This window comes from Leptinotarsa decemlineata, unplaced genomic scaffold, assembly GCF_025532065.1.
Source record: "Leptinotarsa decemlineata unplaced genomic scaffold, Ldec_3_MD MMD2_tig00000026_RagTag_RagTag, whole genome shotgun sequence".
Taxonomy (NCBI): domain Eukaryota; kingdom Metazoa; phylum Arthropoda; class Insecta; order Coleoptera; family Chrysomelidae; genus Leptinotarsa; species Leptinotarsa decemlineata.
In genome coordinates, this window is record NW_027412539.1 from 5,699,333 (window position 1) to 5,726,405 (window position 27,073).

The window sequence follows — 27,073 nt, forward strand, 5'->3', positions numbered from 1 at the left end:
ATGCTGGCAGCTATTCAAAGTCCATATCGTTTATTTTGATTATTTGATACATGTTACAGTAATGTTTACGACTCCAACGGACCTCCTTGTAAATTTAGTTCAGGAGCGAGTCAACAGAGGAGATGGATGTCGAGTTTACGACTTCAACTGACCTCCCTGTAAATTTGATTCAGGTGCGAGTCTACAGAGGAGATGGATGTCGAGTTTACGACTTCAACTGACCTCCCTGTAAATTTGATTCAGGTGCGAGTCTACAGAGGAGATGGATGTCGAGATTACGACTCCAACGGACCTCTCCATAAATTTAGTTCAGGAGGGAGTCTACAGAGGAGATGGATATCGAGTTCACGACTCCAACGGACCTCCCTGTGAATTTAGTTCAGGAGCGAGAGCTGCGGCGTACGCAGAATCTGTCTCAGGTGGGGGAACTAACCCCCTATGAACAGGTTAGCAAACGTTTGTGCTCAAGTGAGGTTTCACCAAAACCAGAGGCGAAAAAGCCCTGCACGGCTGAATCTAAGGCATTGTCAGGTGTAGCTGACGTGCAAAAACCCTCATATGGAAAGGTTGTCGTGGGTATCAAGGTGGGAATCTTGCAACTTGACTATCCGACTACCTCATTAACAGAGCATATACTTTGTACCTGCCCCGCTGGGGACCGAATCAGGTCTATAGAGTTCGGCATAGCCGTACTTTTACCATCTGACCTGAAAGACCACTCACCATACAAACTTTTGTTTGGCCAAGTGAGAATAGGTGGGAGCCACAATAAACCCTTGCGGGTTGCGGTGGAGGGTCGAATAGACCCACTCACTTTGGACCTAACCTACAACAAGGTATATAAATAGACGTAAGCTATTACTCTTCTGCTTCTATTCAGTCCCAAACTTAATTTTCATAGTGATGATCGTAGGATGAGAAGGTAGATACAGTAATGTCATACTCAGAATCGGTGAGCTTGACAGACAGAACAAGTAAAAGAATTTCTTGAACTTTGAATCGATACCGATTCTATGTATGAAAGACGTAGTTTTGAAAAGTTATTTTTGTGCCTGGTTTCATACAGAGAACACTCAGTGATGATTTGAATAAAATTATTGAGAATCATCCATCACAGTAACTTCCACCCTTTAAGGTATTCATAGACATAAGTTCAAAAGTGGAATATACGAAATAATATTTCTAATTGTTGATTTCAACTAATCATAGGGTGATTAGGATTTAATATTACAGTTTCTTGTATTATAATTCTGCCAGGAAAAATCATTAAAATCATCAAGATCATATAATCACACATTAAAAGCATAAAAACCAATGAAAGTGTAACAACCACTATTGCCTTGGGCGTGTCTAGCTGCACTGTAAAAAAATGGGTCTGATGTGATTACTGCTGGAGAAAGCCGGAGTCCCGGATCTCAAGACTCAGAAAAGTCTATTTGGAGGAGTGTAAAACGGAAGCTTCGAGTTTCACTGATGGTTTCTGGAAATAGCATTTCAATCGGAAGTTGTAAGGTTGTGTGCATTGATCCCTAGGATATGACCCTGTACTCAGTTAAGTATATTTCCTATTAGGGCCATCATTGGAAAGAATAGAAAATTTCAAATTATTGACACTCTATTTTTTCACAGAGTGTATTTTCGATATTGATTCATTGATTGATTCATTTCAAGGTTCAAGGATGCAAAACCCTGTCAAAACTCCAAAGTAAACCGTATTATTTGTTTTATTGGCCTTCTTGAAGTGTCTCTTATCCCGGTGTAACTGAGTTGGTCTACAGTGACATGTGTTGAAAACACAGTAGGTTGAATGGACTAACGCCTATCAGAAAACAACTACTCCCCTAGCTAATACCACGAAGGGCGTTAGATTATATCCCCGACAGACGTCAACGCAGAAATCTTCACAGAAAATTGCCTACATATCCAATTGGCAATACAACTGAAAGAGTCGACCTTCAATTTTGGGACGGGGACAGTTGCAGGCCGGTTTTGAACAAAATAATACGTGTTTACCGGAACAGTTGAATGATCATTTCATTAACAATATTCCTAATCTCGAACCTGATGAGGATACTATTATATAATATGAAAATAATCTGAAAAATTCAAAATTCTCCTCTTTGGATTTTGAATAAGTCAATGAGACAGAAATATTTAATATAATAAAAAATTTGAAAAGCAGAGCAACAGGTACGGATGGCATTAATATTTTAACGTTACATCTTCGTACTCCATTTTTACTGCCACACGTTACACGTTACACGATATCAGACCAATTAGTATACTTCCCACTTTATCAAAAATTTTGGAGAATGTCATTGAAAACCGAATTCGAAAACATTTATCGAAAAACGATTTTATTCATTGATGAAGGAGTACCACACGGGTCAGTATTGGGTCCCCTACTCTTCAGTCTATATACTTGCAATTTTCCTAAGTCCTTCCTATCATGCACGCAGCACTATTATGCTGGTAATACACAATTATATTCGTCATTCAAACCTGAAGAATACTTTCAAGCTATTAGTGCTTTGAATTCTGTTCTATATAATCTTGAGCAATTTTCTAATAGTCATTGCCTGAAACTGAATTCAAATAAAACTGTTGCAATCGTTTCTGGTAGTAAGAAAGCAAGAATAGAATTTACTGCAAACCACTATGCTAGCATTCAGTTTGGAGGGGGACTTTCAACACTTTCTAATAAAGTTAAAAATCAGGGTTTGTGGATTGACGAAGATATGAGATTTTCTCATCATATCAGCACAAGTATACAAAAAGCATTCTGTAATCTCAAACTGATTCATCAAAATAGACAGTTATTCAATAAAAGAATAAAAAGTTTACTATGTGACTCTTTAGTGTTATCCAGGTTGAATTACTGCGATGTTATTTAAGCTCCTTGTATAAACTCCATTGATATTAAACGAATCCAAAAGCTCCAAAATAGTTGCTTGAGGTTAATCTATAGCATAAAAAAATACGATAGGGTTTCATACGCATTGAAAACAAACAAATGGCTTAATATGAGTGATCGAAGGTTCCTTCACTCTGCCTGCTTCTTTTACAAAGTTTTAAAATACCGAAACCCCCCTATTTGTACAATAAGATAACATTTCGCTCTGATGTCCATAATATTAATATTAGATGAAAAAGTTTGCTTTCTCCCCCGATGTTTCACACAGAATTTTACAGACGTTCTAGGAAATAGTTCTAGGAAAAAATTATAAATATGGTAATTTTTGACATTTTATGAAAACAAGTTTCGATATTGGTGAGTGAGTGACTTTTTGTTGCAGAAATTTCAACAGGTTCAATATTTGTCTTTCTTTTCCTGTATGCAAATAGACGTAGTCCACGATAAAATCGTAGTTTTTCTTTGAGAAGTAGCCAGTAAAAGTGGAACTGGTTTTTTTTGGTTGAAACTCCTTTCAAACCAAAAATCCTGTTCACAATGGAACAAGAAACCCAAGGGACTATAGTTATACAGCCATATAGGTTACAGGATCACACGCAGACAGATACCTGAATGAAAACTCCAACCACCAGCCACAATCAAGAGGGGTAATTAAAACGTTGGTTGAGAGGGGAGGACACATCTGTGATTCTATAACTACAGATACAGCGAGTAGAATTCAAGCGGGCCATAAAACCCAGATCAGAAAACGTCAAAGTAATCCGAGAAACACGTTAAAACAATATTCAAGCCACCGAAAACAATCAGTGAAGATTCCAGATCAGCTAAAGACTCCAGAGAGCTATTAACAACACCCGGAGTGTACCGGATTCCTTGTAGTTGCCGGTCAGTCTACATTGGTATCACGAATAGAAGTACAGGTACCGTCTCTCTGAACACAAAAAGAACTGTTGCCTTCGACGAACTAACCAATTAATTGTAGCCAAATATGCTCTCAAAGAAAGCAATCAAATCATCTCATTCGAAAATACAGAAATATTCCTTCACTCTCAAAATTACTATCCAAGAATATATAGAGAGTCAATATAAATTCAAAAACACAGGAATTATTTCAAGAGTATAGAAGAGGCAATGAACGTCAATGAAAGCTGGCTACCTGTCCTCCATTGCACATAAACGAAGTCAGGTTATCCAAATGGGGAAACGAAGCCACGCCCACCTATGTTAATATAAAACCGAATACAAGTACCTGCATTGTAGTTGCTATGTTGAGAACTAATTGAGCACTCAGAATGTTACGTCATCGCTTTTCACAATGTCTACCGCAGTAGTAGACGAAACGTTAGACAAAAACCTCGGAAAATAGCTTTGACACAACTTCTTTTTTGTCGGAGATTTTCGTTTTGAAATTTGTTGAAGTCCTTCCTACAAATGGTGTAATAGCCGAAACCGGTCAACAATGAAGAAATATAGTGGAAAATAGACAAAAGTGTGTTTTGTAGTGTATCCTCAGTGAACATGAATTTCCACAAAATAAACAAGTCGTCAATCGAAGAAGCTTCCTACAAAAGCTTTTGGAAATGTTCCACAAGTTGGTTAGTAAGTAGATCCCCGATTTGTGTCCATTTTTGACCTGTAATTCTTCACATGTCTATCAGTGAGTCATCTGTTTTATATGCGTTAATAATCTCCTTTGTTAGTAGCCTTTTCATATCATTTTATGATTTTTCTGTAATCGTGAGTTTTTTGTACATGTTACTGTCATTTTTAATATGGGAATATACTTGGGTAATGGCCTGTTTTTTTGAAGTTGTCCATGAAAATGTCATCGAGTGGGGAGCTCAGAATATTACCCATTACGAAGTCTTATTTGTTGATATACATTTCACTTTCACAATCGAGAAGGAAGTCTACACCGAATTGCTATTCTTAGACGTATCGGTGAAGAAAACCGACACTAAGTGAGAAACATCTGTATACCGAAAACCCAGTCATACAGGACAGTATCTGAACCACGAATCCAACAACCATAAATCGACTGAAAGGGGAATCATCACGGCCCTATAGGCCGTGCTTTCAGGCAAAAATTATCTTTAACGGAATCAGAGCAACGGTGGAACAAACTTTGTCTAGAAGACAGCTGAAGCCTCGCAAGGAAGAGAAGCCGTCACAACCAATGCTTGCACTTCCCTATATATCCTGAAAAGGATACAAGGAATTGGGTCCTGGTACAACATCAGAAACTGCTTCAGTTCCGGAAACACTATCTGTAGCAGCTTCAGGAAAACCAGGCCACCAAACGCGGACTGCGATTCCAAGAACTGCATTTACCGGATACCCTGCGAGTGCGGAGAATCATACATCAATGAAACTATGAGGCCATTGAAAGTTTACATTGCTGAGCATAAGAAATACACACAGCGAAGGGAAACCAGCAAATCAGAAACAGCAGAGCATTTTTGGACCCATCAACATAACATCGAGTGGTCCCAGGCTGAGATCATACACAGGGAGGAACACTGGCTTAGGAGGAAATTTAAAAAAGGCGCATACATGTTGTCCACCAAATGAATTCAGCCAAGCTAGCGTAGAGATACGCAACATATGGAAACCCATAATCAAGCGAAAAATTGCCTTCTCCCGCTCAACCAGTGAAGTACTCGAATGACCCATAAATAATCATCTCTTGGAGGAATTAGTCCAGTCATCACTTGAAGACAATTGTGGATACTAACAATCATAACGTCGTGAAGCAATTTGGTTTGGAATCTTCTAATTTTTTATCACTTTTTTGTTTTAACTGTTTTATTTTTACTCGTATTTCATTTCACTGTAATTTCATTTCAGGGTTTTTTTTGCCTAATATAATTTTTATTTTTAGCTATTCTTTTCAACTTTTCATTGGTATTAGTTCTTTTAGGGATTTCAAACCATTTTATATAATATCGGACAATGGAAATCAGAACTAATGAAATTCATATATTATGTTATTGCAAGATTCTTTACAGAGGGTGGTTTTGCATATGGTTCTTGTTCATCCAGCAGCAGGACCGCGCTGAGATCAATCGAATAGATTACTTAAAGACCGGGTTGAAGATATAACCTCTCATCAGTGCAGGAAAGATCCGACCAAACAGCAGTGTGCCTGGGACTCGATTAATTTCAACTCGGCTCGACTGCATGATATGAAACCTCCGTCTAAGAGAAATATTTGTCAACTAGTAACCTCTCCAGCTCGTGAACAAAGCCAACAAAAGCCGTAGAAGGAATATCTCAGTTACCAATACCCTACAAAAATCAAGATAAGTTTAAAGACTATATCGCGGACATATATACATACGTGTGAAAAAATAAATATTACGAAATGTAATCTCGAAACATATTTGCCAAAACTAGATGTGTCGAATTTAGTTTCTGGTACTACTGCCTCCATTTCGAATGATATAAAAAAGGTAGAGGAACTTTCATTACTGTGTCATATTTCTAATAATCTAATATAAACGAATTTGCAATGTGATCTCTCATCCATGAGTTTATATGATCCTTGAATAGCAATTCATCTACGAGTTTCTGGACTTTCTTGGTTATTTCTTCGGGAACTGCACATATATGTTAGTTTAGTTTAGTGTTGGATGGTTAAAATACCCAGGAAAGTTCAAGGAACATGAATAGAAGATTATATGATTATATGTATATATGAATGTATTTCACCTATATCCAGTCTAATAATTTCATGATAAGCGTAGTGTCATAAAGATTATATAGTTATTGATTTCCATATTCTAGTTGCACTAACCGTTCTATCGAGCCATGCTGTCGACAAGATATGTAAATCAAACTGTTACTTTGATATATTGGAAAATATATCCGTCAATTTACGTTCCATCCCATATGTCTGGGCCACAAAATGACTAGTGATCTATTTATTGTCTGGAATTCTGTCCAGATATTTCATAAAATAAATAGGTTGCTGCGAGCTGAATGATTCACAACTTGCTGGTTGGATTCTGTCGAGAAAATATATGTGGAATATTTATTTTCATTGTATACCCAGTCATAGAATTTCCTCACTGAGTTATTCGCGATATTTGATAAATTGTTGAAATTATGATTGCTAAAGAAGTAACTGAGGAATTTTCTACTTTACATACACTTAACCTTGTCCATGTAACAAAAACAATTAAGGTAAAGTACCAAGACACCTGTGTATGATTATAATAATAATAATAATATGCTTCATTCATCAACATAATAATATACAAAAACAAAAATAATGATGGAAGGCGAAGTTCAGCTTAAGCTGTTTTTCAACTTAACCTAGTTGAAAAGACAATTATAAAAGGATATTTGAAAGTTATGCAAAAAATTGAAAAATAAATGGTAAAATAGTAGACAGGAACACAAAAGATGAACTGCAATAACATACCACAAAAGAGAGCATTAACGGTATCCAATTGAACTATCCAGCTGATTTAGAGTGCAGTTTCAGTATTTCCTTGAAGTTATATAACGTGTGGTGTCTGAACTCACTGGAAAGTGCATTGTAGAGGACAACTGAATTATATAAGAAACTCCGAGTGAAACAAGCTGTGCAGTGTTTGGGAATGATGATTTCATCATACAGAGTGACTCTGTATTTCAAATGTTACGTATTTTTCAAATAAATAGTGAGGTTTCTTTTGAGAGATCAATTTGTGAGTTGCAACAAGAAGGTGCAGTTGCCTAATTTTATTCAGTCTGTGCCAGCCAGATTCCTCAAATTTAGCTGAGATATGATCAAACTTCCTTACACCATAAGAGAACCGTATACAGCTGTTCTGAATTTTCTGGAGGCGTTTCATGTCCGATTGTATTATGACAAACCCATAGATGATATCACAGTAAGATACTCTGGATAATATCAGTGCTTTGCAAAGCTTCAGTTCAAGCATGGATGTTATAAAGTCCCTATTTTGGTACAGCTGACGTAAGATATCATAAGAGTTCTGACAAATTATACTAACATGCTTGTGAAATCTGAGTTCGGAGTCTATCCACAGTCCCAGGTTTTGCTTTCCTTTACTATAGGAAGTGTATCATTACCAAGTCGAACATTGATCCAGTCAGTCCTTTTTCGTTTCGTACCTTTCAGTAAAAGTTGAGATTTAGTCGTGTTCAGTTTCAGATTGTGAGCAGCTGACATGTGTGAGAGATTTTCCAGATCCTGATTGACTTTATGAACAGTTTCTTGCCAGTTATTTTTGCTGAATGAATAGTATAACTGAGTATCATCCGAAAATCCGAGATGTATATTGAAAACAAAACCGGACCAAACAATTGATCCCTGAGGGACTCCGAAACAAACTGGTGAAGCATCAGAATATCTACCATCTATACAGACAATTTGCTTACGATTTTGTAGGTAACTCCCTAATAACTTAACACTGTTTTTATCAAATTCAAAATACGAAAGCTTCTTACAGAAAAGTGCATGTATCAAATGCCTTACTGTAATCAAGCATTACCATTAGAGTCAATTCATTTTTATCAATTGAATTGAATGAATCCTGCGTTTTGTTGGTAAGAGCAGTTGTAGTGCTGTGGGATTCCCGGAAACCTGACTGGACAGCAGTGATAATATTATTACTATACACATATGAATCAATCTGATCTTTGAGGATCAACTCGAATGCTTTATAAAGAACAGGCAGTTTACTGATAGGCCTCAGGGGTGATAGTTCTGTTGGATTATCACACTTCGGTAACGGTAAAACAATAGCTTCTTTCCATGAAGTGGGAAAGTTGTTTGTTTCAATTGCGGTATTGAATATATGTGTAATGTGGGTGATAAGGTGGGTGTAAGGTCAACCTCTGATGCCATAGTTAACTCAGTCACACAAATATATGATCACTTAGATAAAAAACGACCATATCTGGGAGTTATTATCGATTTGGCTAAGGCCTTCGATAACATTAGTCATGAAAAATTGCTATCGAAATTAAATAATCTTGGTATCAGAGGTCTGGCAAATGATCTAACCAGAAACTACTTCAATAAAACAGTACAAATGGTTAAAATAGACGGTGTACTGAGCGACCCATTAGAAATTAAATACGGAGTTCCCCAGGGCACTGTTTTAGGGCCAATCCAATTTGTATTATATTTGAATGATATGTTATCCATTGATATTTCTGGAAGAATGGTCTCATATGCTGATGATACAGTACTAATATTTGATGGAGCAACCTGGGAAGATGTAATATCTCATACATGAAACGATATTGACACTATAGTAAATGGGCTTGATGATAGTTTACTGACAATAAATATTGATGAAACATCTTACATTTCATTTTGTAGTAACAGTCATAATTTTCCCAATTCACAAAGCATCAATATTCATTTAACTAGCAGAAATAAGAACATAACTTTGAAAAAATCCAGTTCAGTTCAGTATCTTGGAATACACATTGACCATAATCTCAATTGGAAAATACAATTAAAATATCTTTGTGAAAGACTCAGAGCCCTTTTGTATGTTTTTCGAACACTTCTTTCTTTAAATATACTGAGTATCAATGATTTGCGCCGACTCAAAGCGAGTAACCTAGATATACGGAAAATGAACAAAGCTATTGAACACAGATCATTTACATACATTTAACCCAAACTATTCAATCTTGCTCCAGATCATATGAAAACAGAATATGTGTTTAAGTTTTTAAAAATTTCAGTGATCAAATAGCTCAAAAATGAAAATATAACATTATTATAAACAAATTCTACTGAAGTAATGTATCAATTTTCATATATATTTTTCATCCCTACCTAGCATTTTGAATATTTTTAATTTAAGACGGGTTTGTATTTTATATTTTATTTTATATTATATTCATCCATATTTTTATACGTTTCATACACTTGAAGTCTTACGTTTTATATGTTTTACATTATGTACACTCTAGAGATTTCATACTTTAGATTTGATATTCAATGTGTCTTTTTTGTAGTATATTAAGGATATTATTCACTACTTTTCAGGAAAAGATAATATCGACATTGTTATTACTATTTACAAATATAAGCACTAAATTGTTTTGCCCGAGTAACTCAAAATACAATATATCTTGACCATCTTCAAAGGAAACAATTTCGATATTGATGTTTCGCAGACAAGTTTTCCAAAAACTTAAGTGAATCATTAATACCTATGTTTTCTCTGATAAAAATTCAATAATAAGACTCGTTTTGACAAACTTTCCCTTGTATGTTTTTATAATTACATGTAATTTAGTGAATAATAATAAACTACTACTAGGAAAAACTACTGGAGTGAAATTTTTCAATCAACCTATTTGCAATATATTCATTGACATATTTGATATTTTCATCCATTAACCAGCTCGATGAAAGTCTTTTTATACTGGGATCTTAGAACATCACTCTTGACTTAGAGCAAGTAAGTATTATTTTTGCCAAGTTGGGATGACTAGCTCTCGATTTGCGAAAGCAAGGGCGCAGGTCAGTTATTTGGACACCATCTACAGGCGTTTCCAGAAATACTGTACCACTTTCCAACGCTTGTCACTGTAAACAACTGAGTTATACCGAGACAAGAAACACTTGTTCACTTAAAAGTGTCAATAGAGTTTTCACCCCTAATGTGGAAATATATGAAGGAATAATGAAATGAATAATATTCGTTACTGAAATTGAACCTTCACTGTATCAAAAAAATGTGAGGGTCGAAATTATCACTTTCCATTGTTTGTTTCGATGGGAAAAGTAGGAAAATCAATGGTCTTACCCAAGGGTTTGATGCACTCAACAACTCCTGATTGAAATTTTCTATTTCCAGAAACTATCAAGGAAACTCAATGCTTTTGTTCGACACTCTCCAACTAGACTTTTCTAATTCTTCAGATCTAGGACTCCGGCAGTCTCCAACAGTAGCCACCTCAGGCCTGATTCACAGTGCAACCAGACACGTCCAAGACAATCTCCTCGTTGTGACCAATTTTTTCTATTTATTTCTGTTTTAATGCATCCACTTGTTTTTTTATTTCAGTGATTCTTTTATTTTCACTGGTTCTTATGCTTTTACAGGAGTTCATGCTTTTACTTGGTAGAACTATAATACAAGAAAACTGTTCCATAAAAATCCTTACGACTGATTTGTTTGAAATACCAAAGTCAAACTATGATTTTATATAATTTTATAAACTACACCTTACGATTTGATCTCCACAAACTTCATTTCAGAAATATATCACGACATGTTTCGCTAACAGAGTAGCTTCTTCAACAGTGTAGTTTATGAAATTACTATGGATCTTCCTCAAGTAACGGCCGAATCAATCAGATGATTTTATGTAACTCGTTTTCAAATCAATATCTATATGTACCTTTAACTTTAGAATGTATTCAAAATTTCTTATTGAAACACCACTACGTGTTCTTCATGTAGAGCCAGGCAAATTTTCTTTTCCCGCACATATAATCGATTCAAGTTCAGAACCCAGGCAATGTCACCACCTATTTCATCAGTCTCTCCAAACATATACACAGAGGAAGTCCACCGATTCACTTCTCATTCTACGTTGATCACAACTCTATGACTGAACGAAAAAAAAAGTATTTCTTGATATCTATACGTAAAATAAATGAGGATAATGAAAATAAACTATATGGACTATGAATATGTGCCAGCTTCTGATTGCTCCGACTGCTCAAAAGAATCCTGGATCGGTGAAAATAAAATATAAAAATTTATACGTAACTGGTATATTGCAATAATCTACAAATCAAAGCTGACAAAAAGAGTTTTTTGTGTCCAGATTGTCTCGCAAACAGTACAAATTGAGAAGTGGAAAAATGAAAGTTTACACTGATATGAAACTACAAGTTCGAGTTCATCACATTTTTTCTCGTCAACTCCTGTTTCTCACTTCTGAAGTGAGATTTTCACTCAACAATTTTCGAAATGTCGACTATTTTTTCTGTTAGATATCGGATCACATATAAAAACAAAGGTTTTTATTGTACTTTTTTTTTACATGAGCTACCGACTCGTGGGAAACGGAGTTCAGGAGTGGTTTGGTTTTGGAATTAGGAATATATGTATAGTTGTGAGCCGGAAGCGGCTTATTTCATTCTAATACGTAGCAATTGGTGTCGAGGATATAAGAAATTCCACGTAAATTAATTCTTTCGTTAAGTGTGGCAAAGTGAGAATAAAAACATCGAATAGAAAAAACAATGGCAACAGGACTTTTTGGTCCTCTCGCTGTATTTGATCACAAAAACTCAGACTTTTCTGTGTTCAATGAACGATTGAAACAGTATTTCATTGCAAATGAAATCAAAGAAGAAACACGGAAAAAAGCAATCTTAATGAATACTTTGAACGAAGAGTGCTATGTTTTGCTGCGTAATTTATGCATACCGGACTTACCTGAAACAAAAACTTATAGTGAAATCATCGACATCCTAACTATGTATTTTCCCCCCGTAAAATCGTACTTTTCGGAACGTTTTAAATTTTACAATGCTCGAAAAAGTATGAGTGAAAGTGTTTCCGAATGGGAAGCAAAGTTGAAAAGTCTCGCTACAAATTGCAAGTTCAGTGAGGAGCAATTGAAAATAGTGTTGCGAGACATATTTCTAATTGGGATGGGAAACGAAAAAATTATGTCCCGTTTATTTGAGGAAGATGCATCAAGTGAAGCAGTAACGTTAGCTTCCGTGGTGAAAATAGCTTTAGCAAAGGAATCCGCTGTTAAAGAACAAGAAGAAGTGCAGGTGGTAGCAGTGGAAGCCGCTAGATCGAATATTAAAGCTGAAGATGTCCATTTCAGTCGTTCCCCCGAAAGCAGTAGGGTTTGCAAAGGGATAGCAGCAGGTAGGACAGGGTGTGCACAGCGAAATGTGCTTTCTTCTGGAAGTATTTCACGAGATTTAGGTAAGTGCTATGTATGTGGTCGATTAAACCATAAAAGTTCTGAGTGTAGGTTATAAATGCGGGACAAAGGGGCATTTGGCACCAATGTGCAATCGTTCCAATGTTAGCCAAAATTTCATAAAAGACATCGAATCCGAACAAACTGCCGAGTTTATGTTTAATTTAGAAAATATCGAAATTGATAATAAAGGAAATGTAAAACCTACCTATGTTAAATTGATAATTGATAACTAACTGGGCGGTGATTGCTTTTTCAGGTGTATTCAATACATAATGAGTATTGAACACGTCTGAAGAAGTTATTGTATGATGGAACACGCATTGGAGCTCTGAAAACTGTTCAGTGAAAATCTACAAATGAAGTGTTATCTCGATACGTTATCATGGATTCCATCTGATTCCAACCATAGTCAATGTTTATTAATTATTCACGAACAGGATATTAGAATGGGAAACTCAGTGTTTGTGTCGAGGGTGTAAAAAATCACGACGGATATATAAAGTGTTGTCAGCTTGTAATCGATTCTTGATTGACTCACCTATACAACCTAATGGAGTACTGTTTCATTTTTTAAATTGTTCGGCACATCCATTATAAATCTTTCGAAAACATTTTCACAATACCAGAACAAAATACGGTCTCTCCACACGCGTTTCGCTAACCAAGTTAGCGTCCTCAGTGGATCATTATGAATTTTTGTATATAGGAGTGGATGTACTAGAATGAAAGATTATTTACACTCACCATGTAAATGTATACAACTGGAATTTGTAGAAAAAACCAAATCCATCCATAATCTGATATGTTATAGTAAATGCAGCTATAACCACCATTAGCCACGTAACAAGCCAAGACGCCTCCAATGGTCGAATTCACAAACAAAGTCATCGATCCTAGAATGATTTCGTGCCTCTCCAACTCCGGAGTTATCCACTTTTTGGGCTGGCATTTCCATTCCTCTGCTCGGTCCCTCTGCCGAACGTAGTAGTACCACTGAAATCAAAGAAACTATAAAAGAAGACATTTAGTGAAATTTTCCCTGAAATGTTTTTTTTTTCGCAAGAGTCAATATATCAAATTACCTGAAAAAACAATTCGTTCAGGTCAGTCTGAACTCCCTACACTGTAGCTCAATGGACTGACATCTATCAGAAAACAACTACTCCTCTGGCTGATACCACAAAGGGCGTTGTGGTATCAGCCGACAGGTTTCCATGCAGGACTTTTCACTGAAGTTATTCCTGCATATGCTGTTGGCGATACAACTACCGCAGCAATAGATTTCCAATTATTGGAATACACTTGCAGTCGTCAGTGCAAGGTAGTGTCTACCATCAACATAAAGCCGATGATTTTCGATAATAGAAAATCGAATTCCTTCAGAGTATTATTACTCGAACTAGGATGAAGCGGACAACAAACAACAGATTTGTCATCGCCACATCTGCCTGTGAACGAGGTAAATAACCGCATATCCGGAATTCGCCCATTTCCTCGTATAAGGAAAGGAAACTTTTTACGTATAGTCAGTGGGCATACTTACTGGCTATAAATTAAATCATCTAAAGGAACAATTCGTTCAGGCCAGTCTCAACTCTCTACACTGTAGTCAGTCTTCAAGTATGCCCACTGACTATATGTGAAAAGATTCATATAATTTGCAATGTATGTATGTACACTGTATATTCAAGAAATACGGTGAATTTTCATTTTTCGAAAAAAAAAGAAATGTTATTTCATTTATCAATTTCTATTTCGTCCCCTTGAAGCAGTTCTAATATGCACATTTTGGTATGTCCTAGAGTTCTCTCAGCGGTTATGTTTATATATCCTCAATCGACGCGAAACACCGTCATAGGTCCTTCAATCTTGAAGAGAAAAAAATCACATAGAGCCAGATCTGGTGAATACGGTGGCTGAGGCATGATTACGGTGTTGTTTTTAGCCAAAAAACTATGAACTAGCAATAACGAGTGAGCTGGTGCCATATCGTGATGTGGACGTCTTCTTCGTATTTCTTCTTCACGAGAGGTGCATACTTCTTATTGACCGTACGACCACGTGGCAAGAACTCCTGATGCACTATGCCATGGTGATCGAAGAAAACAGTGACATTCGATCAAACTCGGCGTGGTATTTTTGGTATCGCCTCTCCTGGGCTCTTCCATTGGGACGATTGGACTTTGTTTTTGAAGTCACAATCATGATTCATTACCACCATAACAATTTTCTACTTTCTTATATGTGCTGTGGCGACCATCGTCATTCACATCTTGTCAAACATGTGAATATTTTGTATCACCTATAAACTTTTTTCTGACTGAAAGTACAATCACTGTATGCAACTGTGAGTATTTTCAGTATTTTTGAACACGCAAGTCCATTTTTTTTCGCAAAATTTGATGCAAATTCTTGAACCATTTTTTTCGATAGCAGAAAATCGCCTCTCACCAACAAACTGAACATGCTAAATACCTAAAATATGTTCCAGACTAGAATACCAAAATAAAAAAAATGAAACATCGCCACATGAATAGTCTGCGAAATTTGAATATTGATCTAATTTTTTTAACAGACCTCGTACACTTCAAAGACTTCCGTCAATATAGAGAGACGCTGTGGAAATTTAAGGCTTGGAAGATAGCATTCAGAAGGTTTTTAGTTTTAGTCGAATTTTGAATTTACATATAAACCCTGATAATTTTTAAACTGAAAACCACAAATTTTGTTTACTTCTTGAAAGCCTTCAAAAAAGATTATTGTTGAAAAAATAGAAAAATTTTGATTATCCACTTTTTTAATAATAATCAAACACGTAAAAAAGTGAAAAATTTATTTGAAGCAATAATTTTTTTTTATTAAAATTTATTCGTATTCTTATCATTTAAAGTTACATGAACATGATTTTTTATTAATTTTCAGCTCTATTTGTTTGAAAAATTGAACAAATGTTTTTTGTTTGTTTGAAATTTTTTCGGAAGGTTTTTTATCGGTGATGTATATTGTGATTTTCAAAAACAGAATCGTTTCTGAAAAAAAGATTCATTGCTTAAAAAGGCATTTGTTGTCCAACAATTTTTTTTGCTACCAAATATTAATATTGAGGAAAGATTTTTTTAAATAATAATCTTCATCATGAAAAAAAATGTCATTCTTATTTTCTTTATTTATTCAATAAAAAAATTGTTTCAAACACATTAATTTTTACGATATATCAAAAAAACAGAACAACAATGATTTTTCTCTATTTTTTATATTTTTTCAAATATTTTTTTACACAAAAAGTGACACATGGTTTTTTTGGTAGTATTAAAAAATATATATTGAAAAAATTAATTTGTTCGAAACAAATTGTTTATTGAATAAACAAATAAATATAAATTAAAAAAAAATTTTTTTGTAGAATACCGAAGAGAAATAGAAATTATGATCAGAAAGAAAATATTTCCTCATTATTCTATTCAGTAGCAAAAAAATTGTTATTCAATAAATGCGTTTTGAAAAATTTCAAATATCTTATAATCAATACATTTGTTTATAACAGTTTTTTGAACAAATATAGCTAAAAATCTTGAGAAATCATTTCCATGTGACTTCAAATAATTTGAATACGAATAAATTCGAACATTAAAAAGAATTTTCATTACTTCAATGGAATTTTTCACTCCTTCACGTTTTTTATCATTAATAACAAAGAAAATCTTTTTTTGAGGCTCTCATGAAAAGCTTTGAGGAGTGAATAAAATTTGAGGTTTCCAGTTAAAAAATTATCAGAGTTTTTATGTGAATTCAAAAATTAGTTAATTACCTAAAGTATATCCAATGGAATAATCACAAAAAAAATGTTTTTCCATCGATTTTCGTTTATTCAAGTGTCTAGAAGGTATGTGATTTTTTTTCTCTCAATACTTATATTTAATGGGTTGAAATAATTTTTATTATTCAAAGGTCCGTATCGGTCAGCGCGTGCGGGACGCGCATCGTCCGCTTTTAGTGCTGTTTTCGCCTCTAAATCAAAATTATAAATATTGGTGATAGATTTCCGGGAGGTGAAACTTTTTTTCTTTAGAAAAATTCCTCCTCTTCAAGGATATTTTTTCAAATTTCGGATATCTTTTATATTTTTCGAGATATTTGCTAGAGGTCATTTCGAATCGAATGATCCCTGGATCAAAATTTTCGGTGTCCTTGGACAGAAGTTTCCAAAAAAGGATCTTGTGGCATAGACTATTTATAGAGAATAAATAGAATAAAATGTCTCACAACTCTTTGAATTAGAAAAAACTGAAATATGTACTTACGACACACCTTTTTCGATAGGTGATTGATTTTATCTTAACTGCATCAAGATAGTGAATAATTTTGTGTATCTTATTGAATTAATATTTTCCTTGGAAATAGTCACTCATACCGATAAAATCTACTACCGACTAATACAATCAAATAGACTTTCTGAAACATTTGAATCAGAAATGAAAAATGACTGTATATTCAGTAGTTTACAAGATATTTTCGATATTTTCTGTTTCGTTTTTGACACCCTGTGAAAAAATGTTTATGAATTTATTTTTCATAACTTATCCTGAATAAATTCACTCCGGAAGCAATAATAGTATTTGAAAAATACTCTGTTTGGGTTTGAGTAACCGTTTTCCTATCATGTCTTGAAATAACATGAAATCGTAGATAGATATTTTCATTTTATCAGCGTTCATGATGTTAATAAGTGTATAAGGATATTCACGTTGAGAAAAAAATGACGTTGATTTTAGTAATTTTGTATATCCGACATAACAATGTGAAATTCCCAATGAAATGCGTTCAATAGCAATGAAACTAGTAAAATTTGATTTTGTAAGTTGCTCAACTGATAGTAAAATTTCAGACGTTGCTGTTTTGTTTTTAGAACTAATCATTTCTTTTGATAAGACCTGCGTATATTCAATATGACTATAGCATTATTGAAACAGTCTCAATGAATAGTAGCGTCTTTAATAGACTACTTTGAAAGAGAACGTGAGAATGAAGGACGTCTACTTCCACTTACTGCTGTAAGAGACGTAAGTTATACAGGGTGAAGTTTAACTTCGGCACTTGTTTGTGCTTTGAATTTAACTTAAAATGATGCGACCCACTGACGTTCAGTGTTTGTCAAATTCTTTTTTTTTTTGAAAAAAATTGAAAAAGTGCATTTCTAGATCGAATTTAACAAAAAGTTACTCGAAAAAGTTGTGTCTACGGCATTTTTATATTCATATGCCAAATTCTATGCAACTAGGATAAAGTTAACGTTTTGCTTATTTTTGACAGATATCCCCTTTATTTTAAAAAACAAGTTCGGTTAATTGTTATTCATGTATACATAACAAACTGATCATGGAGTTTAACTTTTCTGATAAATTTTTACTTATACGGACATTTTTAGAGAGAAATTAAAAATGTGCTATAAAAATTTCAACATGACTGGTGCAAAGTTTCAATCACTTGGCTATTTTCTTAAACAAACGTCAGTACCTTCAATTTTGAAAAAGCAGACACAACTCAAAAACTGCAATTGGTATCAATAAAATTACTAGAGTTGGAATCACATTAAAATTTCAATATTCAGTATTTACAGATTATTTATAAACACTAACTAGGGCGGTAAGGATGCTTAATCACGTCGAATAAATTTTTTAAGTAGGTCTTGACAAACAAAATGCATGCTATGGTAGTGTCAAGTTGTTGATTTACTTGTCAAATTTTCAACAGTTATTGTTGCAATAATGTTGTCTCTTCAGAAAGAATAGAAATAGTTTTAATATGTGGTGAGAATACACCATACCGGCAAGTAGCTAACATTTTTAATGAACGGCCTCCAGGAAAAAATGTTCAACATACTACTGTGTTGAGGATAATGTCGAAATTCAGAGAAACATGATCCGTAGCAAATCAATTTAAGAAAAAGCACACTCCAAGTAAGAGGAGGCCTAACTCAACATTTGTTTAAAAGTTATTGAACACGGGCAAACGAGCATAACCGATATTATAAAAAATGTATTGAAGAATAAATTTTGGCTTGTACGGTCAAAATTTATTAACACATTGAAAGAACGAGATTTTGATGTCCGTTTGGGGTTTTCGATCTGGTTTCAAGGAGAGAGAGAAGAAAATGTAAAGTTTCCCTATGAAATTTTAAGGACAGATGAGGCAACGTTCTCTTCAAATGGAACGGTAAGTTATTGCCGATGGTGGGCCCAAGAAAATCCTAATTTCACAGTTGAATGTGATGATCAGTATTTCTTTAAAACTGATGTATGGTGTGGGATACTTAACGACCAAATAATTGGGGCATTTTTCTATACGGAAAATTTATTATCCGTCGGTTATCTCAACCTTTTAAAAAATGAGGTTGGTGAAGTTTTAGATAATATGCCTTTGAATATTAAATACGACCTATGATATCCGCTTGATGGCGCACCAATACATCATACGGTTGCTGTAAAACAGTCCCTCCAACAAATGTTCAGTGGAAAAGTTATTGGACGTAACTAGGAACATTATTGGCCACCTAGATCACCCGACTTGATGCCTTAAGACTTTTTCTTGTGGGGTTACCTGAAACAAAAAGTGTACCGAAGTAGACCATTTACTGACAAACAACATCTGGAAAATACCATTCGCGAGTGCTGTGCAAATATAAATCCCTGATTTATTAAAAATGCAGTTACAGATGTCAGTAGAAGGACCATAATTTGTATTGAACGTGGGGGACGACATACTGAAATGTAGGCTATAAGTGTTTGACAACCTTATTTAGATCAATAAGTAATTTTTTGTACCCATTTGTATTTTCTATAATATTATTGTTGTTTAAAATTTATAATAGTAATAATAGTTCCATCGAAATTATTTGCATTTTTTTTAATTGCCTCTGCTTTTTCGAAATCAAAGGTTTGTTCAAGAAAATAGCCAAGTGATTGAAACTTTGCACCAGTCATGTTAAAATTTTGATAGCAAATTTTTAATTTCTCTCTAAAAATGTCCGCATCAGTGAAAATGTATCAGAAAAGTTGAACTCCATGATGAGTTTGTTATGTATACATGAATTGATGACAATTAACTGAACTTGTTTTTTAAAACAAAGGGAATATCTGTCAAAAATTAGCAGAACGTTAACTTTATCCTAGTTGCATAAAATTTGGCGTATAAATATAAAATTGCCGTAGACACAACTTTTTCAAGTAACTTGTTAAATTCGATCTAGAAATACACTTTTTCAATCTTTTTCAAAAAAAAAGTTGAATTTGATGAACACTGAACGTCAGTGGGTCGCAGTTGGCCGCATCATTTTGAGTTGAATTCAAAGCACAAACAAGTGCCGAAGTTAAACTTCATTGAAACTTTTCGAAAAAATAAGTTTCCCATATGGTGCGCACTTTAATGATGACACTGTATATTAACGTTTATTCAGCAATTTATGATTGGTATCGAGCAGTGAATTTGCCCACTGGTTTGTTTGAAATTCATTATAATATTTTTGGAACGCTGAAAATGTTCAATGAACATCGTTGATTGTAGGTACTAACTTAGCTGAAGTAAAAATCATTGAGGAAATTTCCATTGAACCATGAAAAAAAATTGATTTAATGACTCGCTAGTGTGAGTTACCAAACCGAATCAAATGTTCCTTCTGCTAATCAATTCACTCCACCCCTGTGAACGTATGCGCTTAGCATGAGAAAAAAAGTCTTAAAAGTTTACGATGGACCTTTCTTGTCCTTTCTAGCGACACATGTTTATATGTAATCGTAAAAAGGCAATTGGCACCTTTTCTACTATGTGTTTTATTTCATTCATTCGTGTGGAAATTTTTAGGGGCTCAGAAGGGAGCTTTGCAATTGTATATTTCATTTGTTTCCCGATCACTAGCTCGAAATTGGGGTTGCTAGGATCTGAATCTGTAGGGTCATTTAACTTGCAAATAAAAGATAAAATACATACCTAAAGGAGACGTACAGGGATTGGTTCAGAAGTTTTGGTGGGAGAATACAAGCAATCAAAAGTTCAAAATTAATTGTGAGAGGCACAGTGCAAGGACTAGGTGGGTAAATGTAGAGTGACGATGAGCTTGAGATCAGCAGGTAACTGGGAAACTGAAGTTTTATTGAAAAACCAGCAAATATAAATTGGAAGTTATTGGGTGAGGGTTTCGTAAAATTCCTTACGCAGTGAACAATCTACCACCAACATGACAATTCAAGGTTATGGTGCAGAATATCACTCTGTAAAACAACTCTCTCTGTTTTTTTTCATAACCCCGTATTGATATCTTGCATAATTTTCGGAACCGGTAATCTGAGCCCCACAGGAGCGATATACCTATCACATGAAGCAATGAAGTTGTGAAATCGAGTGTAAGAGAAACCAACGTAACGTTGTTGGCAGTTTCCACAGCCAGAGAATTTGTACGAGACACCCGACAAGATATATTGGTGCAGAAAAAGCAAGTGGTGGGATGGCTGTCATTTCTGGATGTTCTCATCACAAAATCCAATTATTCTATGTCACACACTGTTTACCAAAAACCAACTCCTACTGACCGCTAGGTCAATGATAAGTCCCATCATCATCCTGCCCAATTCAATTCCGTTCTGAATTCCCTCATACACAGGTAGTAGTTGTTTACAGCTGATTCTCGGCCTCCCCCCACCACTATGACGTATTAATTGCTTTTTTTATTGGTTGTTGTTTGGTGAAGTCAAGGTGATGTGACCTTGAAGGGTGTGGTGTATGGATCGTTCAGAATTTTTTTCCCGGTTCTAATCCTCCCCCCACCAATATGACGTGTTATTTGCTTTTTTTGTTGTGCAGTGAAGTCAAGGCGTTGTGACCTTGAAGTGTCTGGTGCATGGATCGTTCAGATTTTTTTTTCATATGAGATTTTGTGTGTTTATGTGTGTGTGTGTGTGTGTGTGTGTAGGAGAATGCACGGTACAGGGTTTCATCATGTGCTTGTTTGTCTATGTACAAACATACGTCTACATACTTCGAAGATCCTCCAAGTAATAAATGCTCCATCGGTGTTAGGGCACCAAGTTAGTAGTGGAGTGACGTCACAGCAATAACCGTTCAACGGCTAGAGAGCGACATGTTCACTCCACGACGTGTGGCAGAGTAATGCGTATTCATCGGTCTGCCCTCACCTCTCCCGAAGCGATGAAGGTTGTGATGTAACGCATTGCTCTAGCCCCGCTATCGATGGTGACACCACGGCAGCCGAGGACCGTCTACCTAACGTCTACCCTCTCCGAGACCGCAACGACCACTGCTTGCTCGTATATCGACATCTGTTATCGCATTCAGTTGGGAGGTAATCTTGGCGCATGTAGTTGAGAAGTGGGGTTGGCTATGACGTCTTGACGGGTCCTATCAGAGTGTATTTAAGAAGCGTACGAGTGTTGGCTATGTCAGTTTACATCAAGTGAGTTAGTGAGAACTATTATATAAAATGTATTCCTGTGACTGTGGTAAATCTTTCACTCGTAGTGATAATCTTCGTCGGCATCAGCTCCAGAGTTGCCAAGGAGGGCCTGCAGTGAAACGGGTGAGAGTGGATAATGCAACACCTATGTATACGTGCAATTGTTGTAATGTGACAATTCCTATGACCCAAGTGAATTCTCACCGAAGAACCATGAGTCATAAAAATAATGCATGTGTTCAATTGTCTGACGGTGTTCAAATTATAACGAATGCATTCAATTGCCGCATTGCTACATACAGGGTGGAGAGTTCGATTGTAACCAGTGACTAGATGTCATTTTTCAATGAGATTAGGCAGAAGGTCATTGAATTACTGGAATCAGCCATCAGGATCCATAAAAGCATCAAGGTGAATATGGAAGTTTTTGGGAATTATATTCTTCAGACTGATGATTCGAGGGACACGAAGTCATTTAATTCCCAAAATAAAATAGTGGACCAATCTTCAGATTTGAATGCTGTTTTTGATGGATTCCGTGATGTAATTGTGGCTCAAACGACTGAGTTCCAGGATCGTGACTCAGGTATTTATTTTTTAAAAATTTCAATAAGATTGAATAGTAATATTTTTTTTTTATAATTCAGGTTGGACTTGTGAAAAAATATTGTTTCTCGAGGTCAACATTAATAAATACAGTCCACTGGAAGGACGTTCATATGTGAAGCTGCCTCAATGTATTCAATGGAAGAAAGCTGTTGTGAATGTTCGTAATGAAGATCAATATTGTTTTGCTTGGGCTATAACATCAGCATTATATCCTGCAGATAGTCGAGTGTCCGAACTTACGTCATATCCACATTTTTCCACTGTTTTAGATGTCACAGGTATGGATTTTCCGGTTAAAGTTAATAATAAGAGTATCGAAATATTCGAAGATAGAAATGATATTTCAATTAATGTTTACGGTTTAGAGAGTACATTTGAGAAGGGTAAAATGAAGTATGAAGTGATTGGTCCATTGCGATACTCACAGAGAAGACTCCGGAGACATGTCAATTTGTTGTTTATAACTGATGACTCCGGTAATGGTCACTATTGTTGGATCAAAGATCTTTCAAGATTAGTTTCTAATCAACTATCAGCTCATAGACAGAAAAAATATTTTTGTGACGGATGTTTGATATATTTTTCTGATGAGAGATTGCTTTTACGTCATAATATGTATGATTGTAATCACATTAGTACCACAACACCAACTACTAATTTAAAGATCAATAAATATGGTAGAATGGTTGCGGAAAATAAACTAATGTTTGAAAACTTTGAGAGGCAAATGAGGGTGCTATTTGTAGTGTATGCTGATTTTGAATCAGTGCTTAAAGCGATTCATGTGAATGAGCCAAATCCTGGAAGTTCATACACGATTAAAACATTCAAACATGCCCCATATTCATTTGCTTATTTGATAAAGTGTTCATATAATGATGATTTGTCAAAATTTGTTACATATAGGGGTGTAGATGCAGCTCAGAAATTTGTGAGTAGCATTGAAGATGATTTGAAAGAGATACATGAAAATCATCTCAGAAACCCTAAACCAATGGATACACAAACTGTCGAAGAAGAAGAACAGTTTGTTGCAGCCAGAACTTGTGGTATATGTAATAAAGCATTTACTGATGGTGAAGTCAAAGTAAGAGATCATTGTCATGTCACAGGAAAGAAAAGATCACATGCCGCTCACTCGAAATGTAATTTAAATTTCAAAATACCAAACTTCATACCTATCATTTTTCATAATTTAAGTGGTTATGATTGTCATTTATTCATAAAAGAATTGTATAGGAATAAAGAGAAAGTTGATGTTATCCCGCAAACTAAAGAGAAATATATATATCTTTCACGAAGCATCTCTTTACACACAGCTATACTGATAAAGATGGTGTGGTTAGGAAGAATTATCTCAAAATGAGATTTATCGATAGTTATAAATTTATGACTAATTCGTTGGAGAAGTTGGGTGCAAACTTGACCTCCGATCAATGTTTGGAGATGCACAAACATTTCCCACAAATTGAGAAATTCAATTTGATGAGACAGAAAGGTGTATTTCCATATAGTTTTGTTGATGACATCGACAAATTGAATTATCCATTACTTCCGACAAAAAATCAGTTTTATGACACACTCAATTGTGAACATATATCGGAAACTGATTATGATAGGGCTAGAAATGTTTGGAATTTATTCGAGTGTCAGAATTTGGGGGAATACTCTGATTTGTATTTGAAGTCGGATGTATTGCTACTATGTGATATTTTTGAAAACTTCCGCACCACAAGTTTAGAGATATATAACTTAGATCCGGCACAATATTACACTGCACCTGGATTATCATGGGATGCCATGTTGAAGTTCACTAATGTTGAATTGGAATTACTAACTGACATTGATATGATTCACTTTTTTCAAAAAGGTATACGAGGAGGAATTAGTCAATGTAGCGAGAGGAAACATATAGCAAATAATAGATTTTTACCCAATTATAATCCCAATGAACCTTCCACATTCATTACATATTTAGATGCAACAAATCTATACGGTCACAGTATGTCACAACCTCTACCAACAAGTGAATTTACATGGTTGACACCAAATGAAATTCTTAATCTTGATGTGATGGATGTGAGTACTGATAGTCCGTATGGGTATGTATTTGAAGTGGACATTCATTATCCACAAGAATTGCATGATAAACATTCTGACCTTCCATTTTTAGTCGAAAAAATAATACCACCTCGTACACAATCGAAAATTCCCAAATTAATTCCAAATTTGAATGATAAAAGAAAATATATTGTTCATTATAGGAATCTACAGCAAGCTGTCAAAAATGGATTGATTGTAATGAATACACATAGAGTATTGAAATTCAAACAATCATGCTGGATGAAACCCTATATAGATCTTAATACTGAAATGCGTAATAGGTCTAACAACAAATCTGTTAAAGATTTCTATAAACTAATGAATAATGCGGTGTATGGAAAGACAATGGAGAATGTAGATAATCGAATTGATGTTAGACTCGTTACACATCGGGAAAATATAAAGAAAAATATAGGTGCCAGCACTCTCATAGCCAAACCAAATTTCAAAAATTGTTCAATTTTCACTGATAATTTCGTTGCCATTCAATTGGGTAGAGTGAAGGTTCATTACGATAAACCATTATATTTGGGATTTTCCATATTAGAATTATCTAAAACAGTCATGTATGACTTTTTCTATGGATGCATCAAACAACACTTTGATGAAAATGTCTCTTTACTTTACACAGATACCGACTCGCTCATTCTTAAAGTAAACACAGAAAATTTTTATGAATTCATAAAAACTAACATAAGTAGATTTGATACATCCAATTACAGTATAGTTAACCAATTCAATATTCCAGTAACAAGTTCAGTCTTGGGTAACTTCAAAGATGAATTTCCAAATGATCCAATCATGAGTTTTTATGGTACAGGTGCTAAAGCATATTATGTGAAATCTGTTGATGGTGAATTTAAGAAAGCCAAAGGGGTTAAACGATCTGTAATAAAGAATGAATTGACATGCGAAGATTATCAAAAAATCGTCGAACAAGGTGGTATGATATTCAGAAAGATGAATTCATTTAGAAGCGTGTTACATGATATGTATACTGAATTAAAAAATAAAGTTGCATTATCATATCACGACGATAAACGATTTATCATTCCGAATACTACCCACACTCTTCCTTGGGGTCATAATGATATTGAATTTTATGAAAACGATCCAAATGAGAACATTCGTTGGATAAGTAATATTATTCAACAATCACAATCTCAGGAGACTCCATTGGATCAATTGATTAATTTATTATCTGCCGAGATCAATGATTGAAATATCATTCAATATCTTCAAAACCGGAAAATTCAATATTGATATTTATGTAGCCATTTATAATTAATAATATATGATAGAAGTAATGTGATATTAATGTATTATGTATGTATGTATATGTATTACTGTAATGAATATAAAATGATTAAAATTTTATTTGTATTATTTCTATTTCCCTAATCAATTACTGCAATATATAGTATAATGTAAATGACAGAAATATCAGTTTGAAGAGAATCATCGTAGAGTGCACAATGTCTAAAACAATCGATAAGTTTGGTAGAAAAAGAAAATGGGGTGGTAATGTCATTCGAGGTCCTCCTGGGAATGGTTTTAAATTAACAAAAGATGGTCATTATGACATGCAAAGGAAAATATTGAGAAATACAAGTGAACCAATTGACCAGAGTGATTGTGTAACTGTATCATATCTTGAGAAGGAAATTAATGGAGCAAAGGAAGTTATACTTCTAGCCCTACAAGCTGCAATACAATCCACAATAGGCAATATTGCTCGGGACGCCCGGCAAGCATTTGACGATAAAATTGCAGAGGCTCGGATAACTTTCACTCGTAAATTTGACAAACTTACAAGTGATGTAGACATAAAAATGTCTGACATAACAGCGTCTACAAATAAAAAATTTGATGCTATGTCAAACATAACAGGGACTACAATGAAAAAGTATGATGTACTGGAACAGAGAGTTGAAGTATTGGAGAAAAACCATAAAGAAGTTTTGGAGAGAAACTATAAAGTCAGGCCATCATCATCAGGTGGACTGGGATATCCAGGACTGAACATTAATCCAAATCATAGA

At 34.7% G+C, this 27,073-nt stretch overlaps 1 protein-coding gene across 1 annotated transcript in view; it reads right to left on the reverse strand.

Moving 5' to 3' along the window:
* LOC111503546 (uncharacterized) overlaps positions 1-27,073 on the reverse strand; it is a 139,918-nt gene that overhangs the window by 60,960 nt on the left and 51,885 nt on the right. The window contains exon 3 of the mRNA XM_074171653.1: positions 13,601-13,849. Coding sequence (XP_074027754.1) covers positions 13,601-13,849 — 249 coding nt within the window. The remainder of the gene's footprint in view (positions 1-13,600; positions 13,850-27,073) is intronic.